The sequence below is a fragment of the Papio anubis genome, chromosome 1 (assembly GCF_008728515.1).
Source record: "Papio anubis isolate 15944 chromosome 1, Panubis1.0, whole genome shotgun sequence".
NCBI lineage: Eukaryota > Metazoa > Chordata > Mammalia > Primates > Cercopithecidae > Papio > Papio anubis.
Genome location: NC_044976.1, coordinates 84,019,600 through 84,040,942, shown reverse-complemented (window position 1 = coordinate 84,040,942; position 21,343 = coordinate 84,019,600). Strand labels below are relative to the sequence as shown.

Genomic DNA, 21,343 nt, shown 5'->3' with positions numbered 1-21,343 from the left:
GTGTTAGTGACTTTTCCACAGCAAGTGTTCAGTCTTAATTTTTTAATAAGTGTGCTAATTCATATATATATGTGTGTGTATATATATGCTTGATGTATGCTAGGTATTGATGCCACGTTAATACCCTTAAGCAGGGCTTGGGCAACTTTTCCTTTAAATGGCCAGATAGTGAGTATTTTCCAGCTTTGTGGGCCATTTAGTCATAATTAGTCAATTCTGCCATTGTAACACATAAGCAACTATAGACCACTTAAATGAATGGACATGACTAGAATATGGTCCAGTAAAACTTTATTTACGAAAACAGATAGTGGGCTGGATTTGGCCTCCAGGCTATAGTTTGCTGATCCCTGCTCTAAAGGGTTTTTTATTGGTTTACATGGTATCTATATATCATGTAAACAGTTGGGGGCTTCAGTTCTCAACATGTGAAATGAGAGAGAGAGAGAAGATTGTAACAGGGCCCAGTGTAATTTAAAAGTTACTTCAGAAAGTGTAGTACCTGCTCAGAGGTCAGGCTTTTTGATACATGAACCTGACCTAAAGTATCAGTTAAGATTGATCAGGTCTGTATTTTTCATTTATTCAGTTAATTTTCATTGAGCCCCTTCCATGTGCCAGCCCAGTGCTAATCCCTAGGGATATATAGACATCTAAAAGACTAGCCCTCAAAGAGCTCATAGTCTAGGTGGGAAGACTGATATGTGATAAATACCACAAAAGATAGATACTTAAAATGCAAGGCATAAAAAGTGCCTAGTGGAGGGCAAGGGCATCTTTGCATGGACACTCCGGACTGAATCATTTCTTGATGGAAAGACAAACCTTTGCCTTCAGTTTGCTTCCAGAATTTTTCATATAAAGCCAAGAATTTAGATTTAAACCTAAGCCTAGGTTAAAGTATTACCTAAGCTTTGATTTCATGGATATCACAAAAATTTTTACTGTTCATGAGCATATTATCCTGTTGTACTTGCACATAGCCTATTAGTCGTTTCCTCCTGTGCTGGTTTTAGTTAATAATTTTGGAATGCTTTTTGTTTGAAAAGCAACCAGCAAAAGTACGAGCTATTTCTCTTGGATGATTTTATTTCCATGCTGAGAGGATGTTTTTAAATTTTAAAAACTAAGGCTATTTTACTTTCCTTGGAACTTTATGGATCTTTAATCTAAAATATTTTAAAATCATTTTCAGTGAAGTGAAGAGGTAAAATGCTTTTTCCTATCTCCTTTTTGAGAAATTGATTTTACCTATGTAAAGGCCTCAGATGAGGCCCACCTGACCACTTTTGGCTTGCACCCACTCACTAGCAAGCAAAGACCCCCTTTCACTACTGGCCAGTTATTCTTCCTTCCTGTAAACCTCTCCCCAGTGGCACATGTAGCCTGTATTTCTTTTCAGAACAATGCTTCTCAGATTTCAGTATCCATCATAATCATCTAGGGCAGTTGTTGAAAATGTTGATTTCCAAACCACTCTCTTGGGGTTCTGGTTTAGTAAATCTTACATAGTACCCAGAAACCTACAATTTTTTTTTTTTTTTCTTTACAATCTCTGCCTCCCAAGGGTGACCCTGATATAAGTTTTTCCTGGGACCACACTTTGGGAAACACCGGCCAGGTTGGTAAACTCCTTGAGGACATTTTTGTTTCCCACACAATGTCTAACATGTTTGATATAGTGAGTTTTTGGTAGATATATTCAATTGAGTTGTTGAAGTTCTATAAAGAAACACGGCAATTGGTATTAGAATGGATTTTTTTTTTTAAATCACATTTTACCTCCTTAAAGATATTAGTCTGTGCTCTTTCCCTAATTGAACTAGAAATGGAAAATTAGATGACTTTGTTTTAGACTTATGGTGCATAATTGAAAAATATGCTTTGAAGATACTCTAGGAAATTTATAAGATGTGTGTTAAAAGTTAGAACTTAAAAATTATTTTGAGAATAGTGCAGAATTAAGTATATACTGGAGAACACTGAAGGAATTCCAGAATTTCTAAGAACAGTGTTAACTATTTTCAGATGTCTTTTCTTATGTAAACAGTCAGAGACATTTCTGCCTAAGATCCCCTGAAAATAACTGTGATGAAGAATTAGTGAAGAATAAGAGCTTGTTCTCTAGATAGGATTACGTAAACTTCCTCTTGTTTTCCTTTTGAAATTTGATTCTGTTAATGGATACCAAGTTGATAAATGGGGGGAAATCATTTAATCTAAGAATCAATAGTGAACAAACACATGCCTTTAATAGAAGATGCCCTCATCAGTGCTCATCCATCATGTTAAGAGATATTTTTCAAAAAAAAACTTAATTTGTTTGTAATATATTTGTGTTGTTTTGATCGATTTGATTTAATAATAGTTAAAACTATTCAGTTCAGAAGAAATTTTATTATTTAAAACATAAAGGTCATAAGTAATGAAATTAAATTTTGCTTTTCATTACATTTTTGTTACAGAGAAGGTCAAGTGTAAACATATTACTTGGTATAAAATTCTGCAAGAGAATCTGAATGGAAAAACAAGGTTCCGAGAACAAGTAAGATTTCTAACTTAGAAAGCAGCGCTTATGCATATATATATAATTTTTTTTTTTTTTTTTTTTTTTTTTTTTTTTTGAGAGAGAGTGAGTGAGTCTCACTCTGTTGCCCAGGCTAGAGTGCAGTGACACAATCTTGGCCCGTTGCAGCCTCCGGATTTCGTGTTCAAGCGATTCTTGTGCCTCAGCCTCCCAAGTAGCTGGGATCACAGGCGCACACTACCACACCTGGCTAATTTTTGTATTTTTAGTAGAGAGACAGGGTTTTGCCATATTGGCTAGGCTGGCCTCAAATGATCTGCCCGCCTCGGCCTCCCAAAGTGCTGGGATTACAGGTGTGAGCCACCACACATGGCCATTATTTATTTATTTATTTTTTTTAGTGGATGATATTGCTGTTAAATTACCATGATATTTAGAGTCTAGTGAACTTACTTAAGGGTGATATATTTCACTTTAAATCATCAATATTCACAGTACACCATAAATTATGTTCTTTGCATCTACTTAAACTTGTAGGATGTTAATATAAGGATATACAAAAGTATCATTGTTTTTCACAATTATTTTAGGTTATGTTTAAGCAAAACAATGTGAAGACCCTGAATAAGTTTTCCCGAACACACACAAAAATTGTTTCCTGCAAGAGTGATTTAAAACCAAGGTTAAATCTGGGGGCTAATAGGTATCTTTATGGAATATAGTAAGTATGAATGACAAACTTTTATTGAGTGCCTTACTACCGTTTAGGTACTCTGATCGCACTTTATACATATTATAATTATATTATACGTTTTAAGTATATTATAATTAAATGAATAGCCCGTCTGTGGCTGTGTAAGCACTAAGTGGTGGAACCTAGATTCAAACCTAGGTCTGCCTGCACTCAAAGCCTTAGTATGTTCTTTGCAATATGGTACATACCTGTCAGTACCATAAATAATCATAATGCATGTTCTCAGATTATGTGAAACCGAACCACAGTTCTTTGTTATACCTTTTTGGGATTGTTGTTTATTTTTCAAAGTAATCATGGTCAGGATGAGTATGTGTTCAGAATGGCATTAACCTTTGACCACATTTTGGATATAGATTCTAAAAGAAAGCGAGAATAAAACAAACAACAAAGGAAGCATCATTTAAGGATTATAACAATTCTATATTCTATTACAGAACAAAGGAAGCATCATTTAAGGATTAGAAATTGTTAGAGTTCATCTGAAGAATGTCCACACACAGAAAGGGAATATGTAGAGTGGTTTGCTAAACTTTTTTTATCATCTCAAAGATGATACTCTTCCAGTGATGAAATGGGCTTTATATGTAGTATTCTTGTTATAGCAGTTTTATGATAAGAATTTTTAACTTAGTTTTAAGAAAGTTGAAGCTCAGCTAGTTGGCACAGTTGGCTGAGTGTTTACCAGACAGATATAAACTCAACTATTGAGGTCTCAGTAGCTTCGAACCTGAGAATGTTAGTTTGAGAGGCTGTATTTAAAGTGATCCAGAGCGATGTGATGGTCAAATTCTTAGCAGATTGTAAGCCTGCCATTTCTATAGTGATCATCTCACTTCAAATATATACTATTTTGATTCTTGGTTAAGAGAATTATGTGAAATATAAAATATGAATTTCCTCTAAAAACAAGTGATATTTTAACGTAATGTTAATCTACTAAACTTACCCATCCTAGTTACGTTATAGAATATTTTGTGGCCAATTTAAATGTTAGGCACCAAAACTCTGAATTCTATGTGTATTCCGATATCCATTCTGTGCTCGGTACTTTAAACATATCCGCTCTCTACCCAGTTTCGTAGACCTAACTCTCTCTTCCTATCTCTACCTCACACATATCACATATACCTTCTTCCTAGAAAGTCTTTGTCATTTCACCGCTAGTAAATGCCTTGTAGTACACCATTGTATTCCCAGTGCCAAGAACAGTGTCTGGAACATGGTAGCCTCTCAGTAAATATTTGTTGAGTGAGGAATGAATGAACAAGCACTCAGTTGAGTGAAAAAAAATCACAAAATTGGCTTTATAGGCCCAACTCTGCATTTTCTTGAGTGACTCTGAGTAAGATACTTAACTTCTCAGGGCTTCAGTGTACTTAACTGGAAGACGAAAGAGACTGGGTTATAAGTTCCTGCCAACTCTAAAATAATACCATTCTATAATGTAGTTAATTCATGGACTATTGAACCTCTCAGCAAAAGTTTCTCTGAGGAACCTAATCATATTTTGCAAGGTAATATACATCCTGATAAAGTCTGAAGATGTAAGAGTCTGTACTGATGAAATACTTGCATTCAGTTTTAGCTTCAAAGGAAATGTATGTTTTGTTAGCAAGATTAAGACTAAAGATCAAGATTTAAAATCCCTACATTAATTAGAGGGGGAAAAAGTGCATGGAGGAGAAAGGATTTTAAGAAACAAATAATTAACAATACTATATTGTATACTTGAAATTTGCTAAGAGGGTACATTTTAAGTGTTCTTATCACAAGAAAAAATTTAAAAATGTTATGTAAGGTGATTGATATGTTAATTAGCTTGATTATGATATCATTTCACAACATATACACACATCAAAATATCAAATTGAGGCCAGCACAGTGGCTCACACCTGTAATCCCAACACTGTCGGAGGCTGAGGCAGGAGACTCATTTGAGCCCAGAAGTTTGAGACCGGCTTGGGCAACATAGGGAGACCCTGTCTCTACAAAAAAAAAATCAAACTGTATACCTTAAATATTTATAATTCCTATTTGTCAATTATGCCTCAATAAAATTGGGCAAAAAAAGAATACAAAACAATTAAGGAGAGGGGTTAGCTAGGGTTAGGAACTGAAGTACCTAGCTAGTGAAGGCCCTGTGCAGCCTGCAAGAACAAAGAACATTTGGATGTTGGTACTGAACAAGAGAGGTTTGGAAGGCCAGGGCAGGCAGATAACCTGAGGTCAGGAGTTCAAGACCAGCCTGGCCAACATAGTGAAACCTGTCTCTACTAAAAATACAAACATTAGCCGGGTATGGCAGCACACGCCTGTAGTCCCAGCTACTCAAGAGGCTGAGGTAGGAGAATCGCTTGAACCTGGGCGGTGGAGATTGCAGTGAGCTGAGATCGTGCCACTGGACTCCAGTCTGGGCGACAAAGCGAGACTCTGTCTCAAAACAAAACAAAACAACAACAGAACAAGAGACAGTATTTACTGAGGATCTACTGAGCTTTACTTTTTTTTTTTTTTAACTTTTAGGTTCAGGGCTACGTGTATAGATTTGTTATATAGGTAAAATCATGTCACAAGAGTTTGTTGTACAGATTATTTCATCACCCAGGTACTAAGCCTGGTACCCCATAGTTATTCTTTCTGCTCCTTTCCCTCCTCCTACCCTCCACCTTCCCCTAGTTCCTAGTTCTTTGTGTCCATGAGTTCTCATCATTTAGCTCCCACTTATAAGTGAGAACCTGTGGCATTTGGTTTTCTGGCCTGCGTTAGTTTGCTAAGGATAATGCATCAAGATTCAGGACAATAAAACAATACAGGAGCTGACAGACAAAATAGCCAGTGTAAAATGAACCTAATGGATCTGACAAAGCTGAAAAATACACTTCAAGAATTTCACAGTGCAATCACTAGTATTAACAGCAGAATAGACCAAGCTAAGGAAAGAATCTCAGAAATTGAAGATGGGTTCTCTGAAATAAAGCAGACAAAAATAAAGAAAAATGAATGAAAGGAATGAACAAAACCTCTGAGAAATATGGGATTATGTAAAGAGGCCAAATCTACGAATCATTGGCATCCCTGAAAGGGACGGGGAAAAAGCAAACAACTTGGAAAACACATTTTAAGATATCGTCCATGAAAACTTCCCCATCCTTGCTAGATAGGTCAACAGTCAAATTCAGGAAATACAGAGACCCCCTGCAATATTACCCACAAGAAGACCATCCCTAAGACACATAATCATCAGATTTTCCAAGGTCGAAATGAAAGAAAGAATGAAATGAAAAGCAGCTAGAGAGAAGGGGCAGGTCACCTACAGAGTGGCTATAGAGATGGGTCACCTCCATCAGGCTAACAGCAGAAGCCCTTTACAAGCCAGAGAGTTTGGGGGCCTATATTCAACTCTGTTAAAGAAAAAAATCTTCAACCAAGCATTTCATTTCCAGCTAAACTAAGTTTCTTTAAGCAAAGAAGAAATAAGAGTCTTTTCAAATAAGCAAATGTTGAGGGAGTTTGTTACCACCATACCTGCCTTACAAGAGATCTTGAAAAGAGTACTAAATATAGAAAGGAAAAACCATTACTAGCCAGTGTAACTTTACATTTCTATCATGATACTTGTGCCAATGAATGCAATAGTTTATTTGTCTGCCTCCCCCCATAAAGTTATGAACTTCCATTACCTAGCAGACTACCTGTACATAGTAGACACTAAGTAAATATTTGAGGAATCAATTGAGGAATAAATGCCAGGCTAGTGCTTATAACATTTTCACATGTATTAATTCTAATCAAGTATATACTATGTCTTTTCTACTTTACCCGATTAGGAATCTTAGGCTCTGAAAAATTGACTTACCCAAAGAAACTAAGTTTGTACAGTTTATAAGGCTAGGATTTGGACTCAGACCTGTTTGTCAACAGAGTTTAGTTCATGCTTTTTCTACTAACTAGTCTCTGTCTCTGTCATAAATCGTAAATATAATTCCTGGTAAGTATGTCATTTCCTTGCTAGGAGTGCCACATTACTTTTGGAGTATAAAATCTTATTACTGATGCTAGCTTAGCAAGTTACACTTTGGAAACATTTTCACCTGTTATATTATAGTCCTTACAAACTAACCCATGAGTAGTTATCTTTCCTACCATTTTATTGATGAGAAAAACTGAGTCTCCTTCTGGAGTCATAGCTCGTAAGAACCAGTGATAAGACTGGAACTCAAGCTTTGTAGATTTAGAAGTAATTGAATTTACCAACAAAAATCAGAAAAGACTTCAAAGAAATAATATTTAGAACAAGTCAGAGCCTTGTAAGCCCCTCTTTAAAACAGGTTTTAAAATACATAGTTGGCCATTTTATTTAACCACATCCATAGTTTAAATATCATGGTTAGAATAGGATATTTACCAAATGCAGTTCTGAACTGGTGAGCTTTCTGAATTAAGGCATATGTCTGTACTACACAATGTATGATCTACACTCCATGTCAAGCAGGTATCGTCCTCATTTATGTGGGTACATAAAAATCCCAAAACAAAGTGCAGCAAACCACTAATTTAACTACTCTGATTTTTAAAATATGAAAACTAAGAGAGATTGGGTGAGAAAAAGATTAACTTTGACAAAATCTTTTTCTATATGACTTAAATATTGTGAGTTGCAAAATTGTTACACAGAAGTATTATTTGGAGAAATTTTAAATAATACCTTTTAAAATGTAAATAAAAGAATAATTAAAACTTTTAATCTAGAAACCTAGATTGAGAAATAAATACAACTATGAAAAAATATAGGTTAAGTGCTACCTTTGCCAGATAAATATACAAAATTGTAGAAATTTAGAGCTGAAGGGATCTTGGCGATCACCTAATTCAGTGATCTTATTTTAGTGGAAAGATACTGTGGCTTAGGGTCTGCCACAGATTAAATTTGGAGAAATTCAGACTTAGTTTTGGTATTTTTTAGGAGGTGGAAGGGGTGATGATCCATGGAGTGTCAGTTGGGACATAAAGTAGTTTGTGACTTCCTTTCTTTAAAAACTTGTCTTTTTGGGTTATGAGGAGTTTTTTTAAAAAAGCACGCTAATTTGCTAATAAAGTACAGAGAAAGAAGTTCAAGAACTTGGCCCATTGTTTTGAAAGTTAGTGACAGAGTCAAGATTAAAAGCATACCCTTGATTATCATGACAACTTTTATTTATGTAATGTCACTGTAACCCCTCTTTGGCCCACTGAGCCAATTCTGCCCTCATAATGCCCCCATGAGGCTGCCCAGAGCAGTGTCAGCCAGTGAGCCTGTGAGGGTGAACAAGTGAAATTACAAGAGGAAATGTCTAAGAAGGGTCCCAGAGGGCAAGAAAAAAGACAGATGTTAGTATCTTAATTCCTCCAAACCTAAGTAGTTTGTCTTATGGTAGCAGAGACATTATACTAATGGAAATACCAGAGTTTGTGAAAATTTCCAAAAGATAAAGCTGTCCCTTAGGATTCAGTAGCTTCATGGCTTGCAAAGGAGCTAAACCTAAATGTTTTAGGCAGTGCAAAGCTGGGCTCTTAAAACTTGCCTCAAGATAATGGAAACAGAAACATTCAAAGTACCTTTATCTTCTTGGAAGTAAATGTGACAATAAAATAATGATTTGAAGGTCGTACTGAAAGTTGTAAGGCTACATTTAAAATGCAAAATGCACATAAAGGCAGTATCTTCACTGGTAATGAAATTCAGTGACTTTGTCCTGAACTGAAGTTTCTATAGGAAAGTGTTGTTATTTTTGGTAAATAAAAATATAAAACACATGTGCTTAGGGCTTAAATAAATGTGTGAGCAGTTTCTGTGTTTTTTCATTTACCCTCACTGTAGCTCTCTAAAGTGATACTGTCATTATCCCCATTTTCAAGCGTGGAAACTGAGGATTAAATAACTTAAGTAACTTATCCAGGATCATAGACCAGTGAATGATGGAGCCGGAACTTTAACTCAGTGTTAAACTCCAAACTCAAACAACCAATAAAAGTTATTACTTCATTTAACTAAACTCCAAGTCCATAAAGTGTTAACCCCATATGTGTCTGATAGGCTTTCTTTATGAACAGTTTGCAAAATTTACTTTTAAATTACTGGTAAATATTAATGGTTGATTAAGAGTAACCACTTGTTGTAGAAAAATCTAAGAAATTCAGAATTTCAGCTAAAAGATTATTTAGTGAAATCTGAACGCTTCGTGTAACAGGCTGGAAAGCTGTGGCACAGAAGCTTACTGACACTCAATAGCATATTGCTGATTAGAAGTTTGCAACATTTTAGGCTAAACACTAATTAAAATCCATTGATTCTAATCAAAACCATACAACATACCAGATTTTCATTGCATAAAATATTTTTAAAATAATTTATTAGTTAACAACCCTCTTCTAAATCTTTGCATCCTTAGTGCTTTGCACAGTGCCTGCTTAGCATGTAAAACAGGAACCAAGTTTTTTTAAGTATAATCATTACAGTTTTAGAATCCAAATAAGTATAATCATTACAGTTTTAGGATCCAAAGCATGTTTAACTTGTTGTGTAGTAATTTTTATGTACCTCTGAACATTCCTCTGCTAGGAACATATGTTATATCAGCAATAATTTTAGGCTGTGATTCCCGTGTGGCCTTTGAATAACTTTTTTTGTTGCTTCTTGGTTTTAGCTTTGGAAATCTGGAGAAACCCAATTAAGATTTAATATTACAAAAAGAAATAAAATACCTAAAACATTAAGTATGCACTGAAAATTGTTTACTAAAAACTGAAACAAGTAAAAAAACATTCCCTTATTTGAAAAATGCGTTTCATTAGAAATCTTATGATTTAGTTAAAAGGCGCAGAAGATAAGTTATTGCAAGTGCCTGTAGGATGCCACTTGAAAAGCTCCTGTTTGAGAGTCCAGGTCTTATTTCCTCCCAAGAAAAATTTAGTTATCCCCATTTTATATTTTACTTTGTAAGTTAGTCTTATACTTAGGTATCTGATACAGTCTCATTTTTCTTTTTTATATAATTACTACTAACTTTAAAAAAACACTGCTTATTTCAAAGAGAAATAATGTTTAAAAGATGTGAAGCATTTAATCCTTGAATGCTGGAAACACTTTAGAAGTATTGTAAGCACATCTGTATTACATTACACACAGGGAAAAGAATGTATGAATTCTATGATCTGTGGGCACCAAGGTGGCTGGTTTAGAAAAACAGTATTTTGCATTTCAAGTTTCTTTTCAACATAAAGAATATTCTGCAATTCCACGCTGGGGTGTGTGGTCAGGGAAGCATAAGTAAAGTTATGGTTTTACAGTTGTTCTCTAACTTTAGTCAGCTTGGCTCTGCATTTTGTTAAGCCCTTTTATTTTTCCTGATTTGAAAACGATTGCATGAGACAAACTCAGAAGATGGAGAAATCACTACATCATATTGTTTAATAAGTGTCCTGCATGTCTTAGTCAGCTATGATTATGGTGCAGATAATTTTTTACTAATCAGGAAATACCAAAGTTTGTGAATGATTTACTCTTAAAATTACAGCAAATTTAAATGTATCCCAATGATATCCTCACTCTTGATCACTTGTGTTCCAGTGTGCTTGTTTGAGCAGGAGATAAAAGGATGGAGTTACAGCCGTTAGGCTGGATATCTCATGTGATACGTGTTTTGCATGTGAATATCACCTGTCATTGGTAGAGATGAATAAAAATGCTGGAGAACTTCTGCACTACACTGATTGACATGTTCTCAGCTTTTTCTTCTTTGACATGAAATGACATTAACATGCCAACATATTCTCATATGTACACGCTAGTGAGCTAGCTAGAATTCCACCCTTTCACTCCTACCCCAGAAAGCAAGCAAGAATGAATGTTCTGGGGATGCATATTCAGTCACCTCAAACTTATTTTTTTAAAGTAATGATTTGAGAATTTCATACTTTAATGACCACTAGCATCTATTTACCTGTGACACATTTGGCATCTGTGTCATGATAAACTCTGTATTTCTTAAATTTTATATAGCAATATAAATTTCTGGAAACCAGTTATAATTAGAATAATTGACTTTTTACAAAAGCCAATTTTATAACCAGTTATTTTATTGCCATGTTACTAGAAATTATAAGGTGATTGGTTGTCTTTAAGGCTCAAAATAAATATATTTGAGGAATTTGAATGGTTAGCTCATTCTTTTATTCAAGAAAAATGACAGCATAAATATTATTTTTTTTTATTTTTAATTTTTGAGGCGGAGTTTCACTCTTGTTGCCCAGGCTGGAGTGCAATGGTGTGATCTCAGCTCACTGCAACCTCTGCCTCCCGGATTCAAGTGATTCTCCTACCTCAGCCTCCGAGTAGCTGTGATTACAGGCATGTGCCACCACGCCCAGCTAATTTTGTATCTTTAGTAGAGGTGGGGTTTCTCTATGATGGTCAGGCTGGTCTCAAACTCCCGACCTCAGGTGATCCGCCCACCTTGGCCTCCCAAAGTGCTGGGATTACAGGTGTGAGCCACCGCACCCGGCCAGCATAAATGTTATGTAAAAGTCTTTAACTGTTTCTTGGTATGAAAATTGGTAACTTGTAGGCTGGGCACGGTGGCTCACACCTGTAATTCCAGCACTTTGGGAGGCCGAGGCAGGCAGATTACGAGGTCAGGAGATCGAGACCATCCTAGCTAACACTGTGAAACCCCGTCTCTACTGAAAATACAAAATAAATTAGCCAGGCGTGGTGGCACGCGCCTGTAGTCCCAGCTACTCGGGAGGCTGAAGCAGGAGATTCACTTGAACCTGGGAGGGGGAGGTTGCAGTGAGCCAAAATTGTGCCACTGCACTCCAGCCTGGGCAACAAAGCAAGACACCATATCGAAAAACAGAAAATAAAAGAAAAAGAAAATTGGTAACTTGTTCTAGAGCTTTCCTAATGTCAGAATATTTGATATTTTTTAATTTAGTTTTAGAACCTCTATAATAATAACTCTTGTACCTGCCTTTCTTAGAAGGTATTAAACTTATACTATAAGGAAGTAACTACTGAATTGTCATCACCTCTAAAAAATTTTTAATGTAAAGGACTCTCATATATTTATCTATTAGTATTTTGAATATTAACAGTGTTTCCTGTATTTTTGTTTTTGTTTTTTATTAATAAGATATTATGAACTAGATCCTTACAAAAGTCTCCTAGACAATTTGAGGAACAAAGTGATCATTGAGTATCCAACATTACATGTGGTATTGAAAGGATCCAATAATGACATGAAAGTTCTTCACCAAGGTAAGTGTAAATTTGTTTCTGTAATGCTTAGAATAACTTTAGAGAAACCAAAGCAAAATATGTCCACCCTTATTTCTTTATATGTGTTTTCCCAGTATATTTACACATTTACAGGATCTCCTCTATAGCTACAGTTAATGTGAAGAACCAAGTAAATGCGATGCTGCTACTCTTCTGTTTTTAAGAGCATATAATCTTATAAAATCAATTTTAAGTGAATGAATCAAATTGAATGGCTATAAAATGACTTTTTTTTAGCATGCGATTCTATGTATTTTTGTCTTTTTTTAAGCTAATAGTCTTTCAGTAACTGTCCATGATCACATACATTTACTCCATAGTTAAGACTTTAGACATTTGTAAAATGAGGGATTGCAAAACATTTTTAGTTGACAAGGAAAATGTTGAATGGTTAAAAAAAAAAAGAAAAAAAAAAAAAAACCTAGTATCCTACCTTGTAGAAGGAGATAATGTTGCAAGGAACGTTGTATTTAAAAATTTGGCAGCATTGAGAATAAGCTAATGCCATTGCCTTTACCCTTTATCTCCTTTTCCAAACCCACTGGTTTTATTTTCCCTGATTTTGTGATGTAGGGAAGTACTAGAACTGGAAAAAAATGTACATAAAAGTTTAGTACATAAAATGACTTATCTACATTTGTAAGTACTGATTAAAGTAAACTAAATGTGTTTCTGAATACAAGGTTTTAGAGGATGAATAAAATTTAGTGACTACCTTTAAGAAGTGAGGAAGATTACCCACCTTTATCCAAAACTATTTCGTAGCACTTTCAACTAAAAGAATTACAGATACAGGCCAGATTTTGCTATAACAAACTCCAGAGGAGTGTAGAATCTTTGTCTTGGATTGATAATATTTTTTTAAGTAGTATTTGAAATGGGTGGTTTAAGTTTTATTGTTATACCAGCATTACAGGCGGTAAGATGCAGTAACCTATGTTATAAGGTATTCTCTGTTGTGCATAGTGTTTTTTCCTTGCAAAAATTAATAGGAAAAAAATTATTTTTCAAAGTGACCAAAACTGTATCAGTGCTACAACTTGAAACCAGATTTTAGTTAGCAAACATGATGTTTCTAGTAATAAATTATGGACCTCTAAATCTTATTTTTATTCTTGACATTAATATTTTTCACAATTTAAGAATATTCTGTATTATTTTTTCAAAATAAATTAGGAATTTTAGTTTTAAATGGCCAGTTTCACTTTGTTTAAGCTTTGTATTTTGTTGCTTTTTTCTTAATAAATTCACACAGTGCCCTCTCAAATGTTGGTTTTGGGAAAAGTTGTTTAGTAATGTAGGTTAGTAGCTGGAGCAAACATCATCTGTATAAATAAACAGCACACACAGCTCTCCTTTCACCTTGTTTAGGAATGTACATTCAAGTAAGGCTTCCTGTAATGAAGCAATAAGAAAAGACTACTTTACTAGTGTACTGGGAGCCTTATTGAGTAAAATTTGCTATTTTTCTGGTGGGTATATGATGTTTGACTTATTTACAGGAACACAGATGACTCATGCTTTTAGTACAGAGGATTATTTAGAACTGTATTAGCAAAGAACTAAAAGTATCTGACAGGATTTTAAAACCATACCAGTTTTGTCACATCATAAGTACACACACCTTAAAAGTAATGCCCAGGTCTTCTGTACATGCATTTCTTTCTGTAAGTACTTCAAGGTGTCTGTTTCTTTATACATTCTCACAGCATCAGATATTTTGCAGGGTGATCCCTTGATGAGGGAAGGGGATTATGTAAGAAGAGGGCATTTTCTTTGGAAAGCCTTGAAATTCCTTCCCTTTCTGGAGGTAAAAAAGTTGGATTTGATCCTGAGTTCATAGTACAAGTTGTCTCTTACCTAATTTGGGGGTATATGTGTTTCTGATCTGGGATTCAGTACTTCCCACACCTGATGGTTGTTCTAATATTTGTTATGATTGTAGATTGCCATTATTTTTTTTAAGTCTGCCTATATTAATCAGCAGTAGCCAAGATTTTGTTTGTTTGTTGCTTTTCAGTAATGGAAAAGGTTAACTGGAAAAGATTGAGCTATTAAGATAGTCCACTAGATTGGGGATGCTAAGGCTGATTACCTACCTTATATCAATCCAGTGGGAAGTGCTTAGAATGGTGTAACTTGCTTCACAGACTGTTGTTAGACTAGCAGATTTAGATGATTGAGAAAAGCATGCTGCATTTCAATCTAAGGAAGAAAGAATGGAACCCTATTCAAAGAAGAAAACTGGGCACCTTCAATAGGCAAAGAAAGGGGAAAATGTCCCCATACCGCTACAAATCTCTATTAATTTAGAAATGTCAGCAAAATAAACTTTTGATGTTCTAGTATAACTCAAGATTAGAAAATGTCTCAGCCTTCAGAGAAGGAATCCAACCCGAAATTGATTACTGGAATTAGTGAAAATATCTGGCATAGCAGCTACTCATGTGTCAGTCTCTTACTGGGCCAGTAAATCTTCCATTCATTCTCCCTTGCTCACCTTTCCTCATTCTTCCTTACCTCTCTTTTCTTTCTTTTCCTTTTGCAGGGAGAGAGGGGAGGATTTTAGGCACTGGAACACACACGTGAAACTTATTATACAATAGTTGCTATAATAGAGTTTGCCTGAAGTACAGAGACAGCCAGAGGAAGAAAAAATCTTATACTATCTTGGAGGCACTGGATGGACTGCTAAAGTTCATAAAATTTCACAAAGATTGGGATGATATCCTGGATGGAACTTATTTCACTTCCTTACTCATAGAAAGGGCTCAGTAAACACTCTTGTGGTTGCTGGTACAATCTGAAATCTAGGTACAACAGCAAACCCCAGGGAATTTGTCAGTTGGAATATGAGGCAAAGTTCCAGGTGTGTACTTCTAGCATCAACTTTTATAAGCTGTGGGCCCTTGAGTATTTGCTCTGCCTCTCTGAGCTTTATTTTTCTTATCTACTCAGTGGAGATAACAACTGTAAGCTCAAAATAACCTATATTTTACCATGACAATTTTTAAAGAGTTACTACCTATTATTTCCTTTTAGCTTCCCAAGACAATGAAATAGAGCACTTATCTAGTTCCCATTTTGAAGATTTAGGGAAAAAACACTAAAAGACAGAATGACTTGCAGTTACATTGATTCAGCAAACATGCTCTACATTGTGAGGATAGATACAGAGAAGAAAGGTCAAGTTTCTGTCCTCCAGGAACTCTCAGTTTAGTGAGTGAGTCATAGTCTTGCTTTCTCTAAGCAAAACAGGAGTGTTAGAGGAGCTCCATTTCTACCCTTCTTTCCTGTGAAAGGAAGGAGATGACGATTAGCTAGTCTTCTGTCACTCCACATTCACTCAACATATACTGACCCTCAATTGAGTTTTAAAAAAATCACGGAAAAAATTTATTCCAACCACAAGTGGCCGGCCTGGATAATAGTGATCTATTCAGTGGCATGAATATGGATCATAACCACATTGTGAAGTGACCATTCCCAAGTCTTCCACAGAGTCAGGAAGGATGTTACCTCACAAAATATAATTGCCACTTTCAGACATCATTTCTCTATGTATTGTGGCCAGAATTGTATATCCCAGCTGCCTGAGACATAATGCGGTTTGTGTGTCCCTGTGAGCAGTGCTGTTGCTGTACATCAGAAGGGGGGAGAGAAGAGGGACAGAGCAAGCTAAACAGAAACAGTATAAACACTTGACTGTATGTTTACTTATTTTTTTCTAGTGAAAAGTGAATCTACCAAGAACCTTGGCAATGAAAATTGAGCACTTTTTTCTGGAAGAAGAATGTGAAAACTTCCAGACAACTGCAGCAGACTCTGCATTGATGGACTGTTGGCTAATTGGGGTATTGTCAATGGGTGATGGTGGAATTTTTTCTTTGTATGAAAAATAAGCTTAACTCTTTTAAAAAATGTATCTTATAGCCTCTTGAATTAATTGACTTGTAAGACCCCTTTATTCATATTAAGAACTCTCCTTTGCACTTGATCAGCATAGTACTTATTAGGCCTTGGCTTTTAATATGCTTAATTCCATAAACTGAAAACCTTTTTTTTTCTTTTTTCTTTCTTTTTTTTTTTGAAATGGAATCTTGGAGTGCAAGTGGTATGAGCATAGCTTCCTCAAACTCCTGGGCTCAAATAGTCCTCCCACTGCAGCCTCCCAACAGGCTTATACCACCACACTCAGCTAATTTTTTTTTTTTTTTTTTTTTTTTTTTTTGTGGTAGAGATAGGGTTTCGCTCCTTTGCCCAGGCTGGTCTCAAATTCCTGGCCTCAAGCAATCCTTCCACCTCAGCCTCCAAAGCGTTGGGATTACAGGCATCAGCCACAACATCTGGCCTTGAAAACTTTTTTATTTGTTAATTTGATGCGTGACCAAACCCAAGGATCACCCGTGTCAACCACAAAGTTGGCATTCTCTTTAGTAGAACTTCACTAAACAGAAAGGCAGTGCAATGCACTGTCTAGCCACAGGAGAACTAATCTTCTATCAGTTGCCCTTTCTTATCTTTGGAGTTTATATGTAACTTACCCTTATGAGACAACTTTTCCACTTGAGAAACTCCTAGTACAATGTCTTGTACTAGAAGCCTGGATAAATACTATTAACTACTGTTTCTTATATTCACTTGAGAAAATCAATGGCTCCACATTGTTTGAGCCATTAGTGCTAACAAATTTGGATTTACTTATTCAAGTCTTATGAATTCTGTGCCTTTCATCACATTCCTAGTCCACTCTCATCATTACTGCAAAAGGGTGTTGTGATGGCCAGTTTTATACTGTGTTTTGATATGTCTAGCAATAACTTAAAGAAAAAAAAACTGGGAAATCTTCAACATGTTATTGGAATGTGTATATATGTATTAATGTATATACATGGCTTAACTTATACATTATGGCAGCTCTGTATACAGTTTGATCTCACATACTGAAAAAAAATTCTTAATTTTATTGGAGTTTATACCACTATGAAACTGCAATATGACTGTAAGAGAGTAAAAAAGATTGTTACATCTGCATTGTATGTGTTGTATACTTAATGGTTAAAAAGCAATGATAAAATTGGACATTAATGAAATTCATTTTTAATTTACAGTTGAAATAAGTTTTTTACCAAAAAGAAACCAGAGACATTAGTTAAGGAGACTTAAAAAGATTTGAAATATGAAAAGATAATGAGAAGATGAACAGAAGATAAATTTGTGGGACACAAGTGTAACTTGGGGTAGAAATTGGAGAAGAGAATCAAAAAACAATAATGCCAGAAAAACCCTTGATATAAAAGTACTAATGGAAATGTGATTCATAGAAAGTTCTTAGAAAGTGAGGCCTTGCAATTTGAGAAGCATACATACATATATATTTATAATCTCTAAAGCAACTTCAGGAATCTTCTAAAATGCGATAAAGAATTTGTGTAGAATTATGTTGTTCACATTATTATTGGAGAGACAAATGAGATTTCAAGGAATTTGTTTATAATCGAAAGTGAAATGTGTCTTCTTGAAACCAGCAAGAAATAGATTAATTGAGTGAAACGTGTTATTAGGAAAAGTGGGATAAAGTATACAAAAAGAACATGCGATCTGAATATGATCTGAATATCAGGGTGGATAGGAATTTTTTGACAGTGAAATCTGTTATGATGTAGTCTCATTTCCAAGAAAAGTCTTGAGTTCCGTCCCTTCTGAATTTAAATTGAAAACTGGACAAAAAACAAACTATCCTGTACTTTTTCCACTGCTCAGGAGGAAAAAAAGAAATCTACATCATCTAATGCATCTTTGCCATCTTTATGTTCTAGAATTCTATTAGACTTTTCAATTATAGGCTATTAGGAAAGAATATAACTCTTAGAATTCCCCTAAGTATCAATTCATTTGATTAATATGCACATTTATTCCTATAAGATTTACAATACACATGTGTTTTAGTGAATTCCCAATGGCTTGGAGAGAATGAAATTGAAATAATTAACTGAAAACCCTAGATGTTTGTAGCATTAAGACCCAATATCTTTGTGGAGGCCCTCTCCATGTTAGCTTATTGACAAATTCTGGTGTGTAAACAAACTCCATGACCCATGTTAAGTTCAGCATGCTGCATTTTGTTCATGAATCACATTTTAAAAGGAGAAAAGCTCCACTTGGTTTTCTTTCTTTTTTTAAACCATGATTTCAAAGAGAAGATACGCCTTTCATAGTTGCTAATTATATGTATAGGATTAATAGTCATAAATTATAGTAAGTAAAACTTGTACCTATTCCTATTATACATATGACTTGGCAAGGCACAGTGCTCACACCTGTAATCCCAGCACTTTGGGAGGCTGAGGCGGATGGATCACAAGGTCAGGAGTTTGAGACCAACCTGGCCAACATGGCAAAACCCTGTCTCTACTAAAAATATAAAAATTAGCCAGGCATGGTGGCAGGCACCTGTAGTTCCAGCTACTCAGGAAGCTGAGGCAGGAGAATCACTTGAACCCTGGTGGCAGAGTTTGCAGTGAGCTGAGATTGTGCCAATGCACTCCTGGGCACTGCCTGGGTGACAGAGTGAGACTCTGCCTCAAAAAAAAAAAAAAAAAAGAGTTATTAAAAATAGATATTTAAGATTCGAAAATGTATTTGATCCAGTTTGTTTCCCTGTAGCAAGTAGTGGGATTCAGGTTTCTTGACATACAATAAAATGTTAATCACACAACTATAATACCAACAATTTTCTTTATACATTTTTGTTTAATTAGGTTGACATATACTTTGTGTTATACCTTATTTCTTGTTACTAAATTTTACATAAAGATGCTAGTCTATTTTTATTTAATCATATGCTGTTATGGTTTGGATGTAGTTTGTTCCTACCAAAACTCATGTTGAAATTAGATTCCCCATGTGCTAGTGTTGGGAGGTAGAGCCTAATGGAAGGTGCTTGGGTCATGGGGGCAGATAGATCCCACATGAATAAACTAATGCCCTCCTACAGGGGTGAGTGAGTTCTCATTCTTGCTGTCATGGGAATGGATTAGTTCCCACAAGAGCGGGTTATTAACGAGTCTGACTTTCTTGATTTTCTCCTTTTTGCCTTCTCCCTTCCCATGTGATCTCTTTGCACATGCCTACTCCCCTTTCACTTTGTACCAAGAGTGGAGGCAACATGAGACCTTCACCAGATACAGCTGCCCAATCTTGAGCCTTCCAGCCACCAGAATCATGAGTCAAATAAAACTCTTTTTAAAAATAAGTTACCCAGTCTTAGATATTCTATTATAGCAACACAAAATGGACTAAGCCATACTCTATTGCATTAAAATGTGTTGTTTATTTGCAAGTGACAAAAACTCAAAATAGTGTTAGCATGAAGGACAGTTTATTGGCTTATATACAGGGAAGTCCAGGCATGACTGGGTCCTGGGTCCAAACATCAAAAGAAGTCATCTTGCCATCCTACACACTTAGCTCTGATTATTTTCTTTTTTATGGATTGGTTTTCTCCAGATTTTCCCTTTGGGGATATTCTGTATGGGATGAGGAGCAGTGAGGTGAGAGGATGGTGGATAACAGCAATTGACAGTTTCAGCTTACCTTAGCATAACAAGGCTGAAAGCTTTTATAAAGCAAGCTATGTAAAATTTTGGAGAAGTACTTTGATTTTGCCCAGATTGGATCACATTCTGTTCCTGAGCTAATCAAAAGAGGAATTCACCCAAAGGAGGGGGAAATTTTTAGAGGAAAGCCAGAATGTAGGGAGTAGGTGAGGAAAGGTAGTTACTGGGAATACGAAAGTAGCACGTTCATTGCACCTTATTTGAATTTGAGTAGCAAGAAGTTTCTGATTTGTACCAACAGAAGGAGTAAAGTTCAGATTTAATCTGCAAGTCTTTATTGTTTTTAACTAGAGATTTTAATTTCTGCTTATCATTGCTGCTTTGAGTTGCCATTATAGGTTTTTGGATTTTTTTTTTAACGCCATCCATTTTTATTTGACATCATGTTGTTGCTAGTTTGAGCAGATGCACATAGCATATGTTTCCATTACCAATTTGGAAATTTTTCCCAGTGGCATCAGCATTTGAGAAATACTGATTTTGAAATTAGAGTACTAGGGAAAAATGCTTCAAAAATGAAGACTACTTAAATAGAAACTGGCTTTAAATAAAGCTTTGGGGATCTGTACTTGACTAAAAAATATTTTCTTTAAACTTTGGTCTTTGAAAACTAAAGTGTGTGTGCATGTGTTCATTAAAATGACCTGTAGCATGAACATTTTCCATACTGGAGTGTGACATACTGCACTCATTTTGAACTTTAGAACCAAGTGCATCCTTTAGCATTTGATGAGCTACTATATAACTCTATTTCCAGCTTTATTTTCTTGCCAAATAAAGTACCAAAGCTCAGCCTGACATTTGGTAACCCCTGACTTGGTCCCAACCTAATTTTACAGCTTGCTCACTCTCAGTCACTCTCCTTTTCAAACTGCTTCAGTCACATAAAACATCAAGGACCAATTTCATTCTGCATGTGGGTATGCAGTTTTCCCAACACCATTTATTGAAGAGATTATTTTTTCTTCATTATGTCTTGGTAGCCTTGTCAAAGATAGTTGCGTGGGTTTATTTCTGGGATCTAATCTGTTCCTTTGGTCTATGTGTCTTTTTATGGAGAACAATGCTGTTTTGATTACTATAGCTTTGTAATATATTTTGAAGTTGGGTGGTGTGATGTCTTC

At 35.4% G+C, this 21,343-nt stretch overlaps 1 protein-coding gene across 2 annotated transcripts in view; it reads left to right on the top strand.

The window, feature by feature from the left end:
• ZNHIT6 (zinc finger HIT-type containing 6) overlaps positions 1 to 17,710 on the top strand; it is a 54,328-nt gene extending 36,618 nt beyond the window's left edge. The window contains exons 9-10 of one of the 2 annotated variants that reach the window (XR_001891480.3): positions 1,568 to 2,545; positions 12,455 to 12,568. Coding sequence is in view for 1 of the 2 variants with exons in the window: in XM_003892140.5 (XP_003892189.2) it covers positions 12,455 to 12,579; positions 16,332 to 16,372 (166 nt within the window). In the remaining variant the exon portion in view is untranslated. Of the gene's footprint in view, positions 1 to 1,567; positions 2,546 to 12,454; positions 12,580 to 16,331 lie in introns of those variants that run through there. The other variant, XM_003892140.5, reaches the window with a different exon arrangement.
• The last annotated feature ends 3,633 nt before the right edge of the window (positions 17,711 to 21,343 follow it).